The sequence below is a fragment of the Budorcas taxicolor genome, chromosome 8 (genome assembly GCF_023091745.1).
Source record: "Budorcas taxicolor isolate Tak-1 chromosome 8, Takin1.1, whole genome shotgun sequence".
Classification (NCBI taxonomy): domain Eukaryota; kingdom Metazoa; phylum Chordata; class Mammalia; order Artiodactyla; family Bovidae; genus Budorcas; species Budorcas taxicolor.
Genome location: NC_068917.1, coordinates 49,958,357 through 49,983,774, shown reverse-complemented (window position 1 = coordinate 49,983,774; position 25,418 = coordinate 49,958,357). Strand labels below are relative to the sequence as shown.

General features: G+C 38.8%; 1 protein-coding gene across 1 annotated transcript in view; it reads left to right on the top strand.

The window, feature by feature from the left end:
• Window positions 1-25,418, top strand: part of TRPM3 (transient receptor potential cation channel subfamily M member 3) — a 937,530-nt gene that overhangs the window by 631,712 nt on the left and 280,400 nt on the right. The window contains exons 2-3 of the mRNA XM_052644496.1: window positions 7,793-7,872; window positions 9,224-9,428. Of these exons, the coding sequence (XP_052500456.1) occupies window positions 7,793-7,872; window positions 9,224-9,428 (285 nt within the window). The remainder of the gene's footprint in view (window positions 1-7,792; window positions 7,873-9,223; window positions 9,429-25,418) is intronic.

Here is a 25,418-nt window from a genome sequence, read left to right as displayed (position 1 = left end):
TAATGAATTGGGAGAATAAGGTCATCTGTCATTACATAAAGATAGGAGTGAAGAATAACCACAGTTTGCATTACACTTGTGGTTTCCTCTTGTTAGTATTCAAATTATATTCTTTCTAAACTACATCTGAAAGAGGCTGGTGAAGTATCCTGTCAGGAGCTGGAGTTGCATTGTTAGGTAATGAATAGGATTTTTAAAATATCCTCATGGACAATGTGGCCCAGAGCTAAAATCTCTTTGGAACTAATTACCTTCTCAAATCACAGGGTCCTGAAGATCATCGGTAACCTTATAGGAAAGAAATGCTGTGCTGAGTTTACCTGGGGCTTCCTTGTTCACTTAGAATGCTTGTGGTTCTGGTGACAGTATTTCTGTCTTTGGTGTAAAGTTCAGGGAAGGTGCCTCATATTCTTGTCCCTATCAAATATTTCTCTCTAGAAAGGAAAAATAAGCAAAAAGAAAACAACAACAAAAAATAAGTAAGACTAGAGAAAATAGGGCTAAAAAATACATGGGCAATATTTACAAGACTCAGTGTGGATCTGACTGAACTCAAGTCAGATGAAGAACTGAAGTAGTGTCTAGTGAAGATGGAAGAGGAGAAAGCTGAATTTTTCAAATATTTCTGACATAGGATTATCTGTAACCAATTTTAGTCTCATTATCTACAACTGCTAGGTCAGTGTCTCTCAGATCCTTGCCGGCCAGCCAGCCCTCCCCCTCTTCCTCCTTCTCCTCCTCTTTGTTCTCTTCCCTGCTGCTCCCTCCCTCCTTCCCTCTCTCCTCCCCCTCTCTCTGTGCCCCATTATCAATAGATCGTGCTGAACAGTTGGGAAAAAAACCTGGAAGTCTTCTGGCCACAAAGAATATACTGTAATGACTATAAATATAGAGTTACAGAAGAAAACCTTGGAAAATATAAAAAAGCAAAACAAAAAAATTCCATCTCTGTATCTATTTAAAATTTGTAATCATTCTCTACTTACAATTTTGTCCTGCTTTTCTCAGCTAATAGTGAAAAAATGTATATTTCTCTATGTGATTACATAGTCTTCTGAAACTTGTGATCATCAAACAGCATGAACTATAGTTTAATTAGCCTCCCACTGAGGGATTTTTGTTTCCAGTTTTTCTGTATTATAAAAAAAGTTGCAGTGAACACCTTTGTGTGCTCACATCTCTGTTGATTCCTTAAGAATAAAGGCAGAGGAGTGTTACAGCTGCATAGAAGTAAGGGTATGCATATTATTAAGGTCATCATTACATATTATTCTGGAGCTAACTCCTGAAGACTGTCAAAGGGACTTCTCCATTTAGTGTTTAATGCTAACGTTCAGTCTGATGATTCATTTGCATTTTGCTTATTGTAATGTTTACTCAGTTGAAAGTCATTTAGTAATTTGTTATCTGCTATCTCCAGAGAAACCTTGGTAAGTGAGAGACCAGAAGATGGGGGGTTTGAAAGATCCATCCTGGAAGTTGCAGAAAGGCAGGGAGAAAGTTGTGGACCTGATCCTGATCAGAGATAGAAATAAGTTACCCAGTTCACACTGTGACTCTCAGGGAGTGCCCCCGTAACACATACAGGCACTTTGACGGGAGATTGTGGGAAAATGAAGCTCAAAGTGCGACTGTCCTCACAGGTACGCAGCCCACAGAGTTGATAACAAACACACCTCTCAGCTCTGAATTCCATCTGCAAGAAGAGATAAGTCCTTTGGAGATGAAGTGTTTGCATACTCACTTTTTAAAAAATATTTTTGCCTTGATGAAAGTTGAACTCTCTTCTTCCCGGTTTATTCACTTATCTAGCTAAGAAATACTGTTCTCTAAAAAACTTACTCTTGGAAGATATTTGAAAGAGTTCTTTTGTGTTGTGTGAGCAAGACCTTCTAAGTTGCCTTCACCTCCGCCCCACCCACCCCCAGATAAGCACATCACAAAGCCACTGCTTGCACCCTGCATCCATGTGCTATAACAGTCCCAGCTCATCTTTTTTTAATAGGGAAGCGGGGGAGTGTAGGTTTCTAGTCACACAGTTACAGTTGTGGGGGAGGGGCTGCAGGGTAAGACGTGTGATCAGTTTTATTATTATTATTTATTGACATTTCAGAAGTTGTGGAACATCACTGATAAACCCCAACTTTATTCTCCTTGGGTTCACATTCAGGGACTCAACTATTCTTTTGAAACATTCGAAGTTTTTAGCAGTTCCTCTTTAAAGAAATGCTATCATTCCATCCTTTGGGGAGGAATGAACAATGCTGCTTGTGTGCTCAAACCACTTGGAACATTAATATACTGTTTCCTTAGAAGGATTTGCTTTCCAAAGTTGAACTTTTCAGAACTCAGAACACCTTATCACACTTTCACAAGGCTTCGCTCTGAAAATGGAAAAAGGAAAGGGGGGAGAGCCTGTCAGGACTTGTGCCAGTTAAATCCGATCTCTCCGGGGATTTGTTTTTCTTCTGGCGTCAGATTAGATGTTCAAATCAAGCAGTGTTTGAGGGCTGCAAGGGAATGTCCATGGGATTCTTAGTGAGGCTAATCCCAAAGCAGCACATTCCAAGGGGCTAATCTGCCCAAGTTCATTGCTTACATGAAACGTCTCTTGGGGGAAGAGCCCGGCAAGTGACTTTTTTTCCGGTGGGCGGTCATAAGAGCATTATTAACGGGATGACCAACCCCAGATGCAGCAAAATGAAAGCAACAGGAGCTGCTCGTGGGACTGCCTTTGCCACCACTCAGAGTCAGTGCTCAGGTAAAATTATTTCAGCTCATTTTCTTCTTGTTCAACTTTCCAGTATTGGATCTGGGCATCTAGAGGAAGACCCAGGGACTGCCAGGGAGATGTTGAGGAAAAGCAAAAGGTAAAAATGAGCACAGGCGTTCAGTACCTTGAAGTCTCTGGTATCTTGTTCTGATTAGGGCAGAGTGTAAATTTTAAACCTGAGAGTCTCAAAATGAGGAACGTAGTAAAATTTTGCTCATAATTTGTTCCTAAGAAGTTAGTGAACTCTTTTTTTTCTTTTTCTTTTCTAATGTGCAATTATTGGTCTGGGTTGGTGTCCTTCTGTGAAGTTGCTCTCCCAACGGGGGGATTGCAATAGCAGTTTCCGAGGCTCTCTGGAGGCAGATTTAGATATGATTCCTGGCTGGAGAAGGTCTTAACTCTATAATGAGTGGGGAGTAGGTGGTAAGAAGAGTCACGGAAGTTTGAGGGACTAACGTTTATAGCAGAGTCTTTGTGAAAAACAGTTGAAACTGGTTAAATGAAACAACTTAATTTTTTTTCTTTATTTGCTTCCTATCATTTTGATGCTTTATTGTACAATTGACTTTCAAAATTCATATGTACTTTATTCTTTGAGGGTAATATACTTTGTTTGAAAGGTGAATGTCCTTATTTTTATTTTGAAAAAAATGTCTTTTAATTATTAGCCTTTGCAAAACACTTCCTTCTTATACATCACACATGACTGATAATACAGAAAGACAAGAAAGAAAATAGCCCTTCACAAACTCAGCCATGGTCTTGTGACTGTTCGACCTTTAAAAAAGTGATTTCTAAGGGCTGATAGCAGTCACCTTTTCTAAGAGTACAAGAGTCCTCCAAAGCATGTTTTAAAAGAAGAGATTTTCGGGCACACTGTTGAAGTTTTGCATTAGAAGAGAATTAGGGTCAACTAGAAACATGGCATGTCCAAACTGTTTTATGCTTTCTAACATCAAGGATAGCCATTCTAACCCAACTTAGTTGGATGTTGCGGCCAAGTATAAAGCTTCACAAAGAGTAGTTCAAAGCCTTTGAACAAAGGAAAAGGGAATTAGTTTAGAGGACAAGTTAAATCATGATTATACCCCAAATATGCCAGGAAAATGATTTTAAAATTCTAATATCCATCTGCATTGAAGACTGAATAAAAGCACAGTAAAGTAAAGCCCACAGTAAAGCATAGTAAATTTCTCCTATTTAGTACATGATGTTTGGTAGAATTCCTAATTTGTGTGTTATACATGTACTCTTTCTGTTATATATTATGTTTTCTTTCTCAAAAAAAGAATCCAATTCAATGATGAATGATGGAAAAAATTTTTACATTTCCTTTCCCCCCCTCCCAATTTTCTATGCCTTTGTAAGAGAAATTGTTAGTTTGGTAATAATAAGAAGTAGAAACTGATCCTTAATCCCTTGGCTGACAGTGAGGTAACTTTTCACCTTCGGGAAGGTAATTAAGTTGCTAAACCGCTTGCAAGTCAAATTTCTTAAAGACCAACAAACAGGTTAGCAATCCATATGCAGTCAGTCTTACTACTCGCCATCCGAGTAAAGCCTCTAGGGCCTTCCATGGAACCAGGATCTGTAAGTGAGAGAAATAATGGAGCTGCCCTTGAAATTCTCAAGTCGGGAGTCCTGTGTGATTACATTTCATTGCTGTAGCCATTATAATGATACCCCCTTCTTTTATTTTTCTCACATTCTTGTGTCTGCCTGATGTCCCACCTCAATCCTTGACCTCAGGGTGAGAGGAGGAGAGAGTAGAGTGATGATTACTTCATTTGCGGGAACTGGAAGGAGGATATAAGTAGGGGAAAGGTGCAAGTGTGAACTGGTTCTCAGACATGCCTCTCCAAGGGCATTCCCAGGCCTGCCCGGATCTAGGTTATTTTAATACCAATAACGTCTAATTTGGAGAGACAGTTGAGCAGAGTGGGTAAGAATATGAACTCTGGAGTCAGACAGCTCAAGTTCAAAGTCTATCTTCTAATTTGCTACATCTCACACAGACACGACATAATAGTAGTAATTCCTCCATGGGGTTCTTATAAGGCTCCATGGAGATAATACATACAAGGCACAATTCCAGGTACATGCTAAATCCCAAATAAAAGTTAGGCATTGTTATTAACTACTGAGCACCTACTAAGTGCCAGATGCTTACCCTGAATCATCTATTTTGATTAATACAATTTTCCAAAGTAGCTATGATTATCCTCGTGTTATAGAAAAGGCTCAGAGAAGTTAAATACATATCTAGATACCTTGTCTATAGACAGGCAGGCCTTCTGGGAGCATATCATCTCCAGTGTGACATAAAGTCAATTTAGGTCAGATCTGCTATGGCAATTTAATAGTGTTTCTCACTTAAACCTTTATCTGAACTTTTAGTACCAGACCAGCGTAAGACTGGTTCCTCTTCTTGAAGTGAAGACTTGCTACCTAAATAATGATAACAACTCTGTGTTTCAGGCATTATGGTTGTGCCCATTTTTATAAATGAGGAAAACTGAGGATCAGAGAAATTATATGACTTTGTTGAAGCTACAGTCTCATTCATACCACTTTTCTAACTGCAGACATCATTCTCTACCCATCATACTGCCATTCCTACTTTCTCTCAAAGAGTATTGATCAGCACTCCCTAAAATTCCCAGATGCTTTCCCAAAAGATCCTTCTGAATGCCAGCCAAAGTGGGCCCCCCAAAAGTGAAAGTATGCTCTCCCTTTTCTGCTCCCCAAGGTGTAGGGAAAGTTGGTTTCAGATGTCCAGAGAGGAATATTTTTACCATCTATCTGCCAAGAGATATTATCAAAGAAAGTATTCGGTTTCTAGGAAAAAAAATCACAGCCTATGAATAGTTTAACTTACAGGCTTTATACGAAGATAAAGACTGGTTATCTATGCTGCTAAGCTTATTTCTGCTGCAAAGATGTAGCCACTAGTTTTTCCTACATTCCTTAGAAGAAAAACTTTGAGAATAGACACTGAATCTTTCTCCATGCCAAAATGACAAACAGAACTGCAAATGTTACCTTTGTGGTATGACAGTGCAGAGGGCCACCTGGACCCAGGATCTCTGCGGCAGAGCGGCTGCTCCTTTACATCTGAACAGTGCATAAGCACCCAGAAATTATGCGACCTGATTGTAACCATGACTGAAACAGGATGCTGGTCCTTTGTACCCCTCGAGCATTCCCTGTGTTGCTACTTTCAAAATGTGCTTTGTTATGCATCTAAGACAACTACTGCCTTCAGTGCCACATGCTCACATAGACTCCACTGTGAAGGAGGACAGAGATACAGTATTAAAGGGCTGAGGACAAAGACCTTAGCACAACTTATACAGCCATTTGGGTCCTTAGAAGAGTTAGTATCAGTTATAGCCAACAAAACAGGGACTTGAAACAGTCAACGTTGGTCATTGAGACAGGCCAAGTAAACAGCTTGTTTGCACTTTGGCCCTGTATGTATTTTTTTAACTTTTTACTTTATATTGGAATATGGTTAATTAGGGCTTCCCTCTTAACTCAGCTGATAAAGAATTTGGCTGCAATGCAGGAGACCCCTGTTCCATTCCTGGGTCAGGAAGATCCCCTGGAGAAGGATAGGCTACCACTCCAGTATTCTTGGGCTCCCCTGGTGGCTCAGCTGGTTAAGAATCTGCTTGCAGTGCAGGAGACCAGGGTTCGATCCCTAGATTGGGAAGATCCCCTGGAGAAGGCAAAGGCTACCAACTCCAACAACAGGCCTGAAGAATTCCAGGGACTGGATAGTCCATGGGGTCCAAAGATTCAGACACGACTGAGTGACTTTCACTTTACTTTACAGTTAATTAACAATGTTGTGTTAATTTCAGGTATACAACAAATTGATTCAGTTATACATATACATGTATCTATTCTTTTTTCTAATGTTTTTCCCAGTTAGGTTGTTACAGAATATTGAGCAGAGTTTCCTATGCTCTACACAGGAAAGTAGGTCCTTGTTTGTGATCCATTTTAAATATATCAATCGTAATGTGTATATGGCAATCCCAAACTCTCTGTATATTTTTAAAGTAGGAATTTTGTTCTGATCCTGGGTTAGAGGGAAGGTGACACCATGTGGAAATAACATTGCATGTTACTCTACCAACTTCTATCTTAACCACTCGCTTAGAGAAGGAATATTCTGAGTAGTTTACTAGATTTCATAGGAGACTCCTATACTGTTTCAAATGCTGGTAAAAAAAGGGGTTAAGGGATGAAAGATGGACACTGTTTTGGAACAAAGATGGTACAGTTTGTTGGAACTTGCTTTATCCTTCTGGGAACCTAATCTCAGTGGGCAGGCTGCTGTGTGGACAGTCCCAACAATGTTCATTCTAAGAAGCTGTATTTTGTGTGCTGAAAGGCATGTGAGATGCCAAAAAATGTGGCATCTACTTTCCTTCCAAAGGTATTACCTGTGAAATTTCAGATTGTGATTAAGACATTTATCTTCCTTATGTTTCCATCTCCTTTTTCCCCTTCCATATTCAAGCACTGATAATTTGGATTTTAGTAAAAGCACAGTGATGGATTAGGACTCGAATTATGTAATTTCCTCACCTTTTTTCTTTCTTTCTATAAAGAAAATCTGATGAAAGTGTCAGCCATGAAAACTTTATGATTATTTAGGTATATTTCTTCCTTCCACTAATACTTGTTATCTAAAGGGTTACAACATACTGCTCTATAGCTTTCATTTTCTCTGAAAATTGCATTATTTTTCTGTTCTTCAGAAGTCATTATGAACCTGAGCATTTTTTATTATGGTCATTTTCCTTTAACTCTCATATTATTACATTAAAAATCTAATCAGCAGATTCTGATAGTAAGGGATTTTGTTATATACAGCATTTATGTGTGAAGTAACAACAATTTCAATTCAGTTTATGAGATATTAGTCTGTTAAGTGTTTATGGAATTTTGCTTTCTAGTCAAAAATACTTAAAGGCTGTATTCCCCTTTCCTCTTCCTTTTTTTCAGGCTCAGAAGTCCTGGATAGAAAGAGCCTTTTATAAAAGAGAATGTGTTCACATCATCCCCAGCACCAAAGACCCCCATAGGTAAGCTTGCTGTCTTTATAATGTAGCAAGAACTTGAAGTAGCAGTTATGGGAATAAAACTATGATAGCAGTCACTATCCATTGCAAGAGATTTCATTGTTACTGAATATCTTTGAAACAATCTTATATATACACACCATGTAATATGGCATGCCTGTAGTTAATTCTTTAAAAGCCTGTACAAAATAACAGGTACACCCTCAGGAAGGGAATTCATCATTGTAAGAATGGATTTTATATATATGTATATATAAATATATATATATTTATCAGTTCAGTGCAGTTCAGTTCAGTCTCTCGTATATATATATTTATTTATTTATATTTAGTGTGGTTTCCCTTTCCAGCATTTCATCAAAATGGGTAGTTTTTACCAACATGCTCAGCTACAGCAAAAAAAAGAGACTTTTTTTTTTAAAGAGACTTTTAAATGAGATACTCCTAGCAGATTACTGATTAGACTGCAGGCCTTTAGATTTCTATTCAAGAACATTTTTAAAATTCTACTTCCTTCCTGATGATCAAAAGTATAGAAATTGTGAAGCATTTGGGATAAAGTAATATATGCGTGTCTGGAAGTGCCTTTATGAAAAGACAATATAATGAAGTAGTTTAAAATCTAGACTCTGGAACCATATAAACCAGCTTTTCAACCTTGAATACCTTTAAAACTATAATACTGTACCCATACCGTGAATGTCACACTGTTTGTATTTAATAAATGGTAACTACATATCAGTATTATTGCTAATAGTCATAGTTGTGCTAGTAGTTAAGTACAAGCAACGTTTTCATGATATAAGGAACAAATTTTGTTTTCAGATATCTTGTGAATTTTTTTTTCTTGTTTCTTCAAGAAAACTTAAGTTGCAAATTTTTATTCTCAGAATTGGATATTTGACAATGAGTGTCAATTGGGAAAAGACAGGTTCTTACTCACATATGATTGAGAGTCCTTATTTAAATGGGCCTGTTAAAATTCTCCCCTTAAAGCTGCTCAGTGGCCTTTGTGCAAGATTTAATAGATGGGAGGAGTGAGAAGGAGAAAAATCTACAGGGCTTTCGTGATTAGGTTCCAGTCCTGAACAATATGGCTGGTGTGAAAGGGGGCTGGTTCAGAAAGATGGGAGGCACATTACAGCTAGAGCAAAATGAGGGAGGGCCAGAGAACTGTATTAATTTGTCATGTAAATCCTGAGTTCACCATTTGTTAGGTATGCTGCATATGGTTTCCACCTGAAAAGAACTTGCTGGCTTGCTACAGTTTGTAGATTTCTCCAGCAGATTGCCTTAAGTGTATATTCCAGTTGTCACTAATACAAGGGGTTCACTTTGACCTCTTACATTATAGGTGTTGCTGTGGGCGTCTAATAGGCCAGCATGTTGGCCTCACTCCCAGTATCTCGGTTCTTCAGAATGAGAAAAACGAAAGTCGCCTCTCTCGAAATGACATCCAGTCTGAGAAGTGGTCCATCAGCAAGCACACTCAACTCAGCCCCACCGATGCTTTTGGGACCATTGAGTTCCAAGGAGGCGGCCATTCCAACAAAGCCATGGTAATCAGAACACTGTAATTCACTTCTCAAGTTCTCTTTCAAGTCCTTCAGAGGAGTGGCGAAGAGCTGGGAATTTAGTCTTTGGGCTAAATCTCAACTTTGCCAGTTCCATGCTGGGTGACCAGCTCTAATTATGTTTCTGCTATGCATCTCTGCTCTTCCTTTATCTAATGGGGGAAAGAAGACGTTACTTTCAGGATTTTTAGAATAATTAGCATGAGATCGGAGAAGGCAATGGCACCCCACTCCAGTGCTCTTGCCTGGAAAATCCCATGGACGGAGGAGCCTGGTGGGCTGCAGTCCATGGGGTCGCCAAGAGTTGGACACGACTGAGCAACTTCACTTTCACTTTTCACTTTCATGCATTGAAGAAGGAAATAGCAACCCACTCCAGTGTTCTTGCCAGGAGAATCCTAGGGACGGTGGAGCCTGGTGGGCTGCTGTCTATGGGGTCGCACAGAGTCGGACACGACTGAAGCGACTTAGCAGCAGCAGCAGCAGTATGAGATCAGACCTAGTGACTATTGTTTTTAATAATAATAGCAAGTAGCTTTCTATCATTATTCAATGTTTGTTATTTTATTTTCTGGCTCTCATCTATTGAGACATGTTTCTAACTCCTTTGGTTAAAAAGAAAGAAAAAAATTCTTACCCTTAGGTCTCCATTTCATTCTATTAGTAATTAGCATTTCTCTCAATTTAAGGGAGAAATGATCATCCCAGACTATTTCCTTCCCTGTTCTAACAGAGATCTTGCCCTCCAAATTAAGTGCTTTTTCTTCAAGCAGCTGCATTCAATAATATTCTCAACAGAATAGCTCCATATGAAAAGCATTTTTTTTTTTTGAAAGGAGGCATTCGGAAATACACAAATTTTACTTTTAAGAGTTATCACATCCAAATTTTAACTTTCATCATGGACTCCTCCCTACTTGGCTGACAGATTTTGCCAAGAAAAAAAAGTCTACTATGTGTTTTTGGAAGCTCTAGAAACACTATTTTCCAACAAGCTTGCTTCTAACTGTTGAGAGAGACAGTTAGTTAGTTCGTTGAGGGTAGAGCAGTTGGAGGTGACTCTTCTCAGGCATGCCACAGAGATTTCTGAGTTTGGAGAGGAAATTTTGCTTAAAGAAGCATATTGTAAAATGCAGGGGAAGTCAGTTCACACCAGTTACAGTCTATAAATGTGCAAGAAAGCCACCTCTTTTATCTATTTCTGCCCCCTCTCTGCTTTCCCCCATCCACTCCTCCTTCATACTGTGGTATTTTTTTCACCAAGAATGGCTGAATTAATTCTGAACAATATATTGGAATGGAGGATGCTATGTGCCACCTCCACCAAGACCTGGGAGAGCAAAGAAAGGGTTAGGTAGTCTTGACCTAGACAGAATCAAGGGATATGGAGATTTGGTAACTTCCTCATCCACTTAAGGGATACATGTTCCCATGAAAGGTCATAAGAGTTACCAGCTCAGCTTAGTCTTCATTCAGAGTATGGGGTTGAACCACATATAGTGCGGATCCTCCGGAACCATGCATTAATTAAAAGCCATGCAAGTTCTCCCTGTAAGAAAAGGGCTGCAGATGATGAAGTGGGTTAGTGGTCAACAGTCATTATAGAACAGTGTACCCAGTGACTGCATAGATGCTTGGATGCTGCATGTGAGCCCCGGCACAAGCCCAGAGGCACATGGCAAGCGTCCAGCCATTATTTCCTTCATTAACATGCAGTGTCTGTCAAGTATAGAGCATAAATTTGCTCTAAGAAGAGCATTCCTCCAAAGTCATCACCTGGGGAGACTGTAATTACCATGTTGCCACCAGTGCACAAAATGTGTTTAGGGGACTGATTTCAGACAATTTATCGATCACAACAGAAAAGCACCCTGTATTTTCTTCAAATGGTGTTTTTGATCAGAAGTTAATCTCAGTTCAGTTCGGTTTAGTCACTCAGTCATGTGTGACTCCTTGTGACCCCATGGACTGCAGCACACTAGGCTTCGCTGTCCATCACCAACTCCCAGAGCTCACTCAGACTCATGCCCATCGAGTTGCTGATGCCATCCAACCATCTCATCCTCCGTCGTCCCCTTCTGCGTCTGCCCTCAATCCTTCCCAGCTTCAGGGTCTTTTCCAATAAGTCAGTTCTTAATCTCAAGTCCCTGAAATTCAAAAAACAAATGGCTTAGTCACAAATGACTCGTGCTGGTTTTTACAACTCAGGTCAGTTCTCAGAAGATAAAGTTTTCCACCACTAAAAATTATGAAAGAATGAAGTACTTGTTTGGTAATGAAGAATGTGGGCTCTGAATGCAAACAGTCTAGCCCAGACATATCATATATTTACTGTGTGCCATGAGAAACATTAATTAAATTCTCTGATGGTTTAGTCACTCAACTGTGTCCAACTCTTTGCGACTCCAAGGATGGTAGCCCACCAGGCTCTTCTGTCCATGGGATTTCCCAGACAAGAACACTGGAGTGGGTTGCCATTTCTTTCTTGAGGGGATCTTCCCGACCCAGGGATTGAATTGGGTCTCCTGTGTTGCAGGCAGATTCTTTACTGACTGAGCCACCAGGGAATTCTCTGGGCCTCAGTAATTTATTCTGTTATCTAGAAATAATAAAACTGCTATTATAAATGTTAAATGAGATGACATATGTAAGTCATCTGGCATAGTGCCAGGGCGCATTATAGATGTAAAATTAATTCTAACAGCTATTTTTACTACTATTCATTATTATTATTTGCTTCAGGTTCTGAAATTTTTTTGAAGTATTTTGATTAATGTTTAGCAGGGCATACATTTGGGTACATATCTTGGCAAATTACTATAGAAAATCAAACCATACTTTTTTAGTTAAGCCTTTAAAATATTAATAATTCAAGAAGTTCCTATTCTTTTACCTAGTAGTTAAGCCCAGAATGCAAAGCCATATTGCTTTGTTTGTAAGCTGGTCTGTAACTAACTGGTTCATAATCTGGCTCAGTTTATTTAACTTCCCAGTACCTCCGTTCCCTCATCTGCAAAATGAAGATAGTAATTCCTACTATATAAGGCTATAGCAAGAATTAAATGGGTCAATATGCATTAAGTACTTAGAACAGTATCTGATGTTAAAGCTAAATTAGTATTTGCTATGTTATTACTTCCAGCAAACATTCACTTACTTTAGTTACAAGAGGGGCTTTGCAGTCAGTTAAAATAAGATGCATAATCTTCAAGTTTTATAGAACTATATTTATACACTCACTCTCTCTCCCTGGTCACAAAATCTTGGTCAAACCAATTGACTTAGCTGAACCTCAAGATTTGTTATTTACAAAGTGGACATATTGCCTTATGGAATCTTTGCTGGCTTCAGACAGTGAAGAATCTGCCTGCAATGCAGGAGACCCGGGTTCAATCTCTAGGTAGGGAAGATCCCCTGGAAAAGGGAATGGCTACCTATTCCAGTATTCTTGCCTGGAGAATTCCATGGACAGAGGAGCCTGGCAGGCTACAGTCCATGGGGTCGCAGAGTCAGACATAACTGAGCACACACAGTGCTTTTATAGTCAGACATGACTGAGCGACTAACTCTTACAAGGATTAGAAAGAATATAAAATTACCTGGTATACAGCCAGTGCTCAATATATTTATGAAAATCATAGTGATAGGGCAGTGAAGGAGCTACCTTTATTTCCTGGGAATCCAAAGATGTGCTACATATTTCCACCGAAGTTCTAGGCTACGTAAGATGGCATTAGTGACAGTCACAGATTGAAGGCTAGCACTGTGGACACCTGCTCATCAGTGACTGGAGACATGTGGCTTACAAACCACCAAATTACACACTTTGGCTTCCACATTACATCAACCTCCTACATCTGCTTATTCTAATAAACACAAAATGAACTCTTACCTGGCATCCCCTCCACTTTATTCACTGCAGACCTCAACAATTAGACAGTTACTATGGGTGTGGCATTTGTGCCTCTTATGATGGACAAAGCCAAGACTGCTTCTCAGTTCAGTTCAGCTCAGTCACTCAGTAATGTCCAAATCATTGCGACCCCATGGACTGTAGCAGGCCAGGCCTCCCTGTCCATCACCAACTCCCGGAATTGACTCAAACTAATGTCCATTGAGTCAGTAATGCCATCCAACCATCTTATCCTCTGTTGTCCCCTTCTCCTCGCACATTCAATCTTTCTCAGCATCAGGGTCTTTTCCAATGAGTCAGTTCTTCACATTGGGTGGCCAAAGTATTAAAGTTTCAGTTTCAGCATCAGTGCTTCCAATGAATATTCAGAACTGATTTCCTTTAGGAAGGACTGGTTGGATCTCCTTGCTGTCCAATGGACTCTCAAGAGCCTTCTCCAACACCCAGTTCCAAAGGATCAATTCTTTGCCGCTCAGCTTTCTTTATAGTCCAACTCTCACATTCATACATGACTACTGGAAAAACAATAGCTTTGACTAGATGGACCTTTGTTGGCAAAGTGAAGTCTCTACTTTTTAATATGCTGTCTAAGTTGGTCATAACTTTTCTTCCAAGGAGTAAGCGTCTTTTAATTTCATGGCTGCAGTCGCCATCAGCAGTGATTTTGGAGCCCAAAAATAAAGTCTCTGTTTCCATTGTTTCCCCATCTTTTTGCCATGAAGTTGATGGAACCAGATGCCATGATCTTAGTTCTCTGAGTGTTGAGCTTTAAGCCAACTTTTTCACTCTCCTCTTTCACTTTCATCAAGAGGCTCTTTAATTCTTCTTCACTTTCTGCCATAAGGGTGGGGTCATCTGCATAGCTGAGGTTATTGATATTTCTCCGGGCAATCTTGATTCCAGCTTGTGCTTCATCCAGCCCAGCATTTCTCATGATGTACTCTGCATATAAGTTAAATAAGCAGAGTGACAATATACAGCCTTGACGTACTGCTTTCCCGATTTGGAGCCAGTCTGTTGTTCCATGTCCAGTTCTAACTGTTGCTTCTTGACCTCCATACAGATTTCTCAGGAGGCAGGTCAGGTGGTCTGGTATTCCCATCTCTTTCAGAATTTTCCACAGTTTATTGTGATCCACACAGTCAAAGGCTTTGGCATAGTCAATAAAGCAGAAATAGATTTTTTCTGGAACTCTCTTGCTTTTTTGATGATCCAGCGGATGTTGGCCATTTGCTCTCTGGTTCCTCTGCCTTTTCTAAATCCAGCTTGAACATTTGAAAGTTCTTCATGGTTCATGTACTGTTGAAGCCTGGCTTGGAGAATTTTGAGCATTACTTTGCTAGCATGTGAGATGAGTTACTGCAATTGTGCAGTAGTTTGAACATTCTTTGGCATTGCCTTTCTTTGGGATTGGAATGAAAACTGACTTTTTCCAGTCCTGTGGCCACCACTGAGTTTTCCAAATTTGCTTACATGTTGAGTGCAGCACTTTCACAGCATCATCTTTTAGGATTTGAAATAGCTCAACTGGAATTCCATCACCTCCACTAGCTTTGTTCGTAGTGGTGCATCCTAAGGCCCACTTGACTTCACCTTTGAGGATGTCTGGCTCTAGGTGAGTGATCACACAATTATGATTATCAGGGTCATGAAGATCTTTTTGTATAGTTCTTCTGTGTATTCTTGCCACCTCTTCTTAATATCTTTTGCTTCTGTTAGGTCCATACTATTTCTGTCCTTTGTTGAGCCCATCTTTGCCTGAAATGTTCCCTTGGTGTCTCTAATTTTCTTGAAGAGAGCTCTAGTTTTTCCCATTCTATTGTTTTCCTCTATCTCTTTGCACTGATGACTGAGGAAGGCTTTCTTATTTCTCCTTGCTATTCTTTGGAACTCTGCATTCAAATGGGTATATATTTCCTTTTCTCCTTTGCCTTTCTCTTCTCTTCTTTTCTCAGTTATTTGTAAGGCCTTCTCAGACATCCATTTTGTCTTTTTGCATTTCTTTTTCTTGGGGATGGTCTTGATCCCTGTCTCCTGTACAATGTCACACACCTCCGTCCATAGTTCTTCAGGCACTCTGTCCATCAGATCTAATCCCTTGAATCTACTTGTCACTTCCACTGTATAATTGTAAGGTATTTGATTTGAGTCATACTTGAATGGTCTAGTGATTTTCCCTACTTCAATTTAAGTCTGAAGTTGGCAATAAGGATTCCTTCTCATCACACAGTTTTTCTTCTACCTAAAAATTTTCCCCTCCTGAAGAGTTTTTAATGAACCTAAAATTTCTAAGAACCCTGGAGATTGATACTCCAAATATATTTACTAGAACATGTATCCTCCAGAGTATTAATCAAAATACTTTTGCAATGATTTTCAGGGTCTATAAAAATAATGAATTTGTTATTCAACTAAAATTGATTAAACATCTACCTTGTGCCCAGTGCTGTGCCAAGTATTTATATTTATTTATATATTTCATGTTTATGACATTAGTATTATTTTTCCTTTATGACAAAATGACATTTTAAAGCACAGAAATGTAAATAATTTGCCCCATGTCACACAGCTAATATACGATATGTGTATAATGTAATACTTAGAATTGAAGAAAAACTTCAAGAGGCAGCTAGATCTTTCACTCTGTTCCAGGAGAGTGAACACATAAGGACATTGAACTTTGACAGTTCTCCCCATGGGCTCACATAGTTCTATCTAATTCAGAGTTGTCTCTTGGCAGTCGGGTTAGGCAAGGTCAGCTACATGATTTGTGGGACTCAGTATAAAATGAAAGTGAAGGCATTCAGCAGGGATAAGGAAATCAGTACTCCTTCCCCATGAATGACAGCCCCAACCCTCAGTGGATGGGAAACCAACAATGGATTGCCATCTCCTCCCTGGGAAGTGCTCAGTATCTACGTGAGGGTGAGACTTCCCACGAAGTTGTTCACAAAACCCACCAAAGTACAGCCAGCCCGAGGCAGGGATAGCTACATCTTTACCTTGGCCTGAAATACTACAGACCACATGCCCCACCTTGCCCTTGCCCTTGCCTTGAATTATTCTGGTTCTCCTGTCTGGAAAAAGGGGTGGAGTTAGCCACAGGGCAGATGGCCTGTTTTATCAGGCAGGACAGTCATTTCTTGCTACCCTGTGCCTTCTTTAATGGGCTTTCCAGGTGGCTCAATGGTAAAGAGTCTGCCTGAGAATGCAGGAGGTGCAGGAGGTACAAGTTTAATCCCTGGGTCCAGAAGATCCCCTGGAGAAGGGAATGGCAATCCACTCCAATATTCTTGCCTGGGAAATCCCATGGACAGAGGAGCCTGGTGGGCTACAGTCCACAGGGTCCCAAAGGGTCAGAAAAGACTGACTGACTGAGCACACAGACATGTGCCTTCTTTACCACTTGTTCTCTCCAGCAAACTGACGTGCAGTGTGTCAAAGGGAAAAATCAGCACCTACTGTCTAAGAGTGCCAATCCTCAGATGGGGGAGGCATGGTTAAATTATTCACCAAGATTGAAGTGAAACAGGCCAACTAACTTAATATGTCTCTGGTCCCCTTCTCCTAACAACAGTGTTTGAAAGTTGAAAGGATTGTTAACAAAGTGGTCAAAAAATTCTAGAGGGCAGGTTAACTTTGACCTTCATTATTAAAAAAAATAAATAAATAAGGTATAATGTTAACTTTTCCCCTCAAGACAACCCAAATTGACGCACTTGGGTCAAAATGCCAATGTGGTCTGGACACAGCACGAGGCAGAAGGTGCCATAGTTTGGTGGAAGATTCAGTTGAAGTAAAGGGACTCATTATTAAAATGTAGTGGGCTATATGAGAACCACATCTCACATTTGTATCTGTGTCACTACATAGATAGCACACCATGATGTCACGGAACTTTGATCACCAAAGACAATGAGAGGTCAATGCAGTGGTTCTCTACTTGGAGGCTCAGAATAACCTGTGGGGCCACTACCAATGCCCATGCCCAGAATCATTCCCAGAGGTCTGGGGCAGAACCTGGACATCCAAAGTGTTTTAAAAGTTAGCTCAGTTATTCTACTGTTCAGCCAACCTTAAAAATACTAAATGAAAAAAAAAAAAAATACTAAATGATACCAATCTCTTTACCTATTTTACAGATAGACAACTCAGGCCCAAAGAAGTTAAATTATTTTCTGAGAGTCACCCAGTTATTTGACAAAGCTAGTTTTTGAACTCAAGATCCTTAGGATTCTCCATCAAATCTTTTTCTTCTCTGTCTTGTATGCCTGGTACAGACTATAGTAGATGTTTTGAAAAGAAGCTAGTTACTATATGTTTCTAGTTCCTTTCTATGAAGAAATGAAGTGAAAGTCACTCAGTCATGTCCAACTCTTTGAGACCTCGTGGACTATACAGTCCATGGAATTCTCCAGGCAAGAATACTGGAGTGGGTAGCCCTTCCCTTCTGCAGGGGATCTTCCCAACCCAGGGATCAAACCCAGGTCTCCTGCATTGCAGGTGGATTCTTTACCACCTGAATCTCAAGGTAAGCCCAGTTCCTTTCTAAGGGTTTTGAAAATTTTTTAGTAGAATTATAAGATCACTAGTATTTGTTGAGGTTAATTGAACTCAAAAGCTGTGAGCACAAAGAGTTCTTCATAAAATTATATCCTAGGTTAATGGAACTATTATCCAAGACCTTCCCAGTACTTTTGCTGTTCTGTCCCTAATTCTCAGGCTTGACAAACCCCAGTGAAACAGCAGTGAGACCAGCATCTCTCTTACTTTATGGAGAGAGAAACTGTGGCACAGAAAGAAGTCTTGTGCAAAGCTAACAGCGAATGAAGGAGTTGCATTCCTCTCTTCTTTACACCAAGCCACATCCTACCAAACTGCATGCCCCAAACGTCCATTCCTGGGGATTAAATGACCTAGCAGTTCACTCAGATGCCTCATAAAATCAGAACCCGGGGACAAAAGAAGGTTCTAAGATACTGAAGCCCTGGTTTAGGCATTTTCTTACTAGACTAGGTTCCAGGCAACTTTTTAAAACTGACGTAGCAATAATAAGATGGTCTGACAGCAGATGTTGGGTCCTTTCTCAAAGACTCTTCATATCTGGGGCTGAGGCTATTAAATTATTTAGAGAAGGAAGCAATGCTGGACTTAATTAGAATCTTATCTGCTTACTAATCATCTCTTCCAAGTAATGCTGAGCTGACTTACGGACCAGGTAAGTATAACCTAATTAAGAACTTGTATTTAAACTTCTCAAGTCACCTACATAATTCTCTTCATGTTTTCCCTTGGTATTCACTCTGCTTATTAGATCAAGTTGAGCCCCTTATTACAGTTTTCATATAATTTAGAGAATTATTCCTATGCCTCATTTCACACTTAGAGCTCTAAGTATTGAGTCAGCCAGGATGCAATCTTTCTATTCTGAGCATTAAGGTGAGGGTGTGAGAGGGCATAGGTGAGACTGAGGAGATATAATACTCCGTGTGTGTCCGGGGAAGGGCATGCTGTCAGCAGCATGACATCTACAATCTTATACTCTTAAAATGCTTTAGGATTAAATCTTCTTGTCTTAAAATTGTCTTTCTTTGCATTATGGAGATTTGAAATGAGAATCATCGACTGACATGCACAAAATATATTAAATAAATCCCAGTACAAAACAAAATGCCTCATCACTGGACTATAGCTAACTAAGCAGCTTTGTACAGCATGGTGTAGTTTTTGAGGGGTTTTGCAATTGCTCTGTTGCTTTCCATAGTCCACCTTGAAATTTCTAGACTATTGAGATTATTGGCAGTACCTTTGAAAAACCTTTCAGAAAGTGGGAATAAAGTTAGAATGTATCATTTAAACTCCTGATCTTAATCATAGGCCTATACAGAAGTAAGAACTAACCTTCCTCAAGAAACCCATCTTGCTCTAGAAAATTTTACACAAAAGCAATTCTGGCAGAAAATTTGCAGAGTACTCCCCTGCAACTGGGTGATATGCTCAGTGAAGTTTTATATTCTTTCTAAACCTCTAGTTTTGGCTTATCAGCATCAATCACCTGGAGCACCTGTTATCTAATATTGAAGAATCCTGAAAGCAATATAGAATAAATTACAATGGCATTTTCACTCCCAAAATTTTGTGAGTCAATCAAACAAAAACTCCTATAACAGTGACACCTCACATTTGCATTCCAAATATTTTCTTTCTAGGAATCTTTCTTTCTAGTGGTTCAACTCGCACATTAAACCGCTATAAGCATTAAACACTTGGTGCAAAACCAAAGGCTCCGTGGACTTGGAAAGCTGATATCAGCAGAATTGTCTCAGGAGTCTGATGCAACATATTCCCCTTGGCCACAACTTTAATTAAAACTACTCATTTAAAATGGGGCTACAGAAAATTAGAAAATGAAAAGATGCTTGTCACAGTTCTCAATAGAAGGAAAATGGGGCAAATTTCCCACTACATGCTCAGAAGAAAGGCATTAAAAATACTATTAAAATAGGTTTAGCTGTAGTAGTTCCATTACTCAGAGAAAGTACTACTGAAATATACCAATTGATTATTTCTCAGAATTGAAGATGGTTTCTCAGTGAGGGTTAGAAAGATTTGCCATTTACCATTTCCTAAAGTGTAATCAGTTTTATTGTCCTGTAGTTATTTTACCTTTTCATTGAAAAGCTGGGCAAAATGATGTGAGTAAAACTTTAGTTTAAAACCAGAGACAAATTACTCCACAATGGGTCAAGTTCAGAATTCTAAAGAAAATTATTATTATTTCTAATTAAACAGCCCCAGCCTATTCTAAGTAGTGATGGCTGCTTCTCCACTCAGCCTTCAACACCCTCGGTGTTTTGAAGAGAAGAATGCTGTCTGATCTGTGGCACCTCTGTGACTTCCCTCTCAGTTTAATGCAGTGAGGCCGTAGTAAAGTTGAGTTCTGCTTTGACAAGTGAATAGTTATCGTTTCTAGTGATGGAGCAGGTTAGAGTGCCTTTAGGAAAAACTGCAGTGAAATCACCTGCTAAACAAACAAAGCAAAAAAACTTAACAACTGGAAAAAGCAAAAACTCAAAAATTTTAGTTACCCAAATTTTTAGTTACCTCTGCCACTCAAACAAAATAAAAACTCAAATTTGCCACTATAGACTTACAAAATTTCGTTCGTAAGTTTGCGGTTTGGAATTCAAAGTGTTCTTGTGAAAATCATGCTTGTATGCATTGGCCCCCAAAGCACGTAGGAAGAGATCAAATAGTACAATTTAAAATAGAACTTCTGTTTTGCATAGTGCTTTCTTTAGATACTCTTCTTAAAATCTCATTAGTTCATCACACAGGCTGTCTCCTGTCAGGCAGGGACACTAATGATGTTAGTACTGGTGTAGATAACTCATTTGAGCTCAATTTATTTCTAGAAATTAAAATTAGGGAACTAAAGGCATGAAGGAGAAGGATAGGATTGGTGGCCGCAGATATAGGTAGCAGTTTCCCTGTGGATAGGTACTTTTTATAACTTGTACCAGTCACTCCCCAGATAACTCACAAAGGGCTACTTTGAAAGGTACATTAAAGAGCTAAAGGCAAGTTATGTAGGTCGTGTGGTGCAAAAGTCATTTGTGAGTGCCTGTAGTCTAATTTCCATGTGTTGGTTTTCCTTCCAGGTCTTTCCCGCAATTTACTCTTTAGTGTTCTGTGTGGTGTTCAAGATTACCCTCATTTCACAAGAGAGGGTCTCAGATTGATCAGATGACTTACAGTGCAGTATCTGATGCTTGAATGTGTTGCTGCACATGATTGTGCTTAGTCGCTCGGTTGTGTCCGACTCTTGGTGACCCCATGGACTGTAGCCCCCCGGGCTCTTTTGTCCATAGGGATTCTCCAGACAAGAATACTGGAGTGGTTTGCCATGCCTTGTCCAGGGAAACCTGTAAATGGGAGCATGCATCACTGCATCAGAGTACTGCCTAGGTCACAGAATTTAGTATACATGTTAGGAAGATTTCTGGTTATTTGTAAGGTGACCCCTTAGCAATTAATGACTTCACAAGTAGACAGTCAAAATTGCTTACCTTGATAACCAAAATAGCTCCTAATTTCTAATCACATTGACCATTTAGCAGGAATGAATTAATTGCTCTGGGTACAACCATATATGAACCTGAAGCTGCTGATTTTGGCACAAGAATTAACTGTTATATTATTAATACAGTTCCAAGAGAGGTTACTGAATAACATGATTTTTATGGGTATAAGAATATAATTTAAGAATTAGAATCTCCAAGTAATCATAAAATGTCCTTTTATCCCTTAGTTTTAATTACCCTCCTATCCTTAACTGTTTCCTTGAGCTGCTAAACAAAAACATGACAAAAGGTAATGGACTGATTCATTTAAATACTTCCATTTTAAAAGATCTTTTATTCTCCAAGAGAAGGACAAAATAAATCTAAAGTAATGGCCAACATTAAAGGGAGAGGGACACCTAGTATTTGTGTTATTTATCAGCTTCTAGACGATCAGGGGTGGGCTGATAGATAACATAAATAATGTAGTTAATCATGGATTCCATTGTATAAGAATTAGTCCTGGTGAAAAAGAATCAGGTAGTTGGAATTGAGTAGCTTATTAATGACTGCACTTTCCTATTTCTCATGGCCTGAGTAATTTTCCAGTTTTTCCTCCATTCTTCTCTTTGATTTTATGTAAAATATTAAAGTGTTCTTTCTTGCCTTTGGCCCAGTGATAAACACAAGACACACCACTTAGAATCTTTGGTCTGGGAAAAAGTTGTAATTCTGTCTACTCATGTGGTCCCTTTTGGGAGCTAGTTAAAAATGCAAAACCTCAAGTCCCACCTCAGACCTATTGAATAAGAACCTGAATTTTTGAGGTTCCCCCAGTCCACAGGGTAGCCAAGAGTCGGACACGACCGAGCAACTTCCCTTTCACTTTTCACTTTCATGCATTGGAGAAGGAAATGGCAACCCACTCCAGTGTCTTGCCTGGGGGAGCCTGGTGGGCTGCCGTCTATGGGGTCACACAGAGTTGGACATGACTGAAGTGACTTAGCAGCAGCAGCAAATGTGTTTTGCATATTAAAGTTGGAGGATCCCAGCTCAACCTAGAGTTTCCACTGTAACAGTAGCTTTAATAATGGATTGGGTGAGTGGTTAACTAGTAGATGACTATTAATAATTCTGATGTCCCAGTCACTTGACTTCCCTGGGTCTCAGTGTCCTCATCCCTAAGGCAGAAGAACTGAAACAGATGATTTCTAGTTCCCATGATTGTTAAGATATTTCCAAACTCCTTTTTATTTCTGAGATTGTAGCTACATCATAGCCAGGAGAGAAAGGATTATCCAAAATCATAGGTCAGGTGACACATGATCCCTCCCCTCAGATATCTTGCAAATGAGGAGATAAAACTGACACATGTAAGAAACGATGGGGAAAATATCTATGTATATTATACTGAGTTTCACTGAGAGTTATACTGTGTCAACATGAGCTTGCATTCTAAGGAAAAGTCAATAAGAACCTTTGAAAGACAAGAATGATTTATGTAGATGAAAGGGGAGAAACTGGGTTTTCCAGGACTTGAGGAATAGCATTAACCAAATACAGAAAAGAGTGGGGGAAATGCCTCTAAAAAAGTCGAGTAAGGCCAAATTGTGGAGATCACGACAGGCAGAATGGGAGTTTACATATGATGTAACCCTTTGAATTGAAAAATAGTATTACTAAAAAGGTCTTGGGGATAGGAGTCGCCTGCTGGTGTCTCATTGAGAACACAGGGTTAGAAAAGCCGTGAGGACTGTTCTCATGACACATACTGACATCCTCGTAAGAGCATTTATTCTTAAAATAGCAACTAAAGCAATAGAGGGATAGGCCTGGTTGAGAGCACGATTTTAAAAATGGGTCATTAGAACTCGCAGACCGCTTGGTTATAGATAAAGGAAAAGGAGAAGTAAGGGGAGAAAAGGCATTTATTATGTTTCCGAGGTCAACAGTAAGGACCTGGCGTCAGAGAGACCTGGAGTGTGAATTTACACACAGCAAATATGTGTCTGGAACACAAGGGATTTGGTTGTAAATTTAGGGTGTTTTTCTCGGTAGTTAAAATATTGAGAGCCAGGCGAAATATGGAAAGAGAGCTTATGAACAAAAGGACCTTACACAGGCCTTCCTTTCTTCCTCTGTAAGATAGAGAGCTAGGGAGAAGGTGATCTGAGGTCATTCATGCATTTCCACTGGAGCACTTATTAACTGGGTAACAAGTGTTTTGTGGTCACAAACAAGCTTTTCTTGGTTTCCTAACTAGGAAAAAGATTAATCTAGTTCAAAAGGAATTTTAAAATATTCACTAAATTGGTAGCTTTCCAGTGATCTGTTCATGTGATCAGTAAATTTGGTTCCTTATTGGTAACTTGTATATATAACATTAGAAGCTCCAAAGCGAATTATTTACCGAGTGAGACTTATTTCTAAAAACATATTTGAGTTATTCTTACTAATTACTGTAAATAATTGAACTCCAGAATGCATTATTTAGGTAGGTTAAGCCTATGAAAATTATTACATAGTCTCTGTAGTAATTTAGTATGGCTGTAGTCTCTCTTCACATTGAGTTAGTAATATAGGTGCGTCTGTTCCCAGATACTCCCTGTGGCTCAGAATATCACATTATTTACATGGCTAAATGAAACATGCAGGTGGGGACACTCAGTGAGGTATCTTGAAGTTCAAAAAGCGATAATCCTAATCACAAGCCTAAAACAACTATTTAGGCTTGGAAGGGGCATATAATTTTAGAAGAATCTTTACAGGTAAACGTTTTTCTATATTTAGAAGTGTAATTTATATCTCACCTTAGAAGAATATGGATCCTTGTTTTTTTGAAGGAATAAGAGAGTGATGTTGAGATATGAAGTTATTGAATAACTGGAAATGCAGTTTTTTAGCATCTCCCGTACAGAATATTCTTGGTTTATATAGTTTTGAAGCCTTCTGAATCTCATTTCTACTTTATTTGACTAAGTATCCCTTTCTAGAATTAGTAAAAATTATATAAATTTAATCTAGTAAAGCTCCCAAATTATGACTCCTTAGGTAGCATAAATTCAGTGTTTAGGCACAGAAAACATAGCGCCTATTATATAGGTAGCCTTCTTATAAACAGTCACTCAATGAGATAACAAATATAACAATAATAATTTTAAAAACTTTTATTTAAGAAACATTTATGTTTGCTTCTACCACTGCAATACCCTCTCTCCAGCCCCAAGGTTCCTATTTCACACATTATAAACTCTAGTTAAATTCTGTTGATATATGATAAAATTCTATTAATATAGTATACTTAGCTAAAATTGCCAACCTTTACTCTTTCCATTATGGAATTAATTTTTGCTATGTAGATCAAATCAATATAAAATCAGCTTGTTAAATTCTAATACTACTTCTTTATATTTCTAGTATATGTACAATAAATGGTAAATTCTAGCTCTTTGGTATTTCTTGATGATGCAGCTTAATTTATCAAACTACTTTCCTATTTTATATGTTTTTGCCTCACATTTCAACTAAATATACTTAAAATATACTTTAACAAAAGAATAACATACAATTTTTGAGATATTTATGGTAATGGGATCTCCCAGATCCAAAAAATATTACAATAAATTGTCATGTCCTGGACATGCTTGTATGATTACATGCAAGTCTATTCTTTTTGTTATGCAGCTTCAACATTAATATTTAACAAATTCCAAACTTAATACTTTTCTCTCACAATATGTAGACTTTAGAATACTTTAATTCTCATTATTGCTTCCTAATTTATATTCTATATTATCCAGCACTTTATTCTATCCCTTTCCACCATAAATTAGACACTATTATCACTTTATATTTTACAACTAACACTTTTTAAAATTTACTGTTTATGCTAATATCTTTATTTACTACTGTTTCTTGTATCCCGGATCATCCATCTGGGGTCATGTAACTTCTGCCTGCTCCATGTATTTTAAAATTTCCTTCAGTGAAGTCTACTAG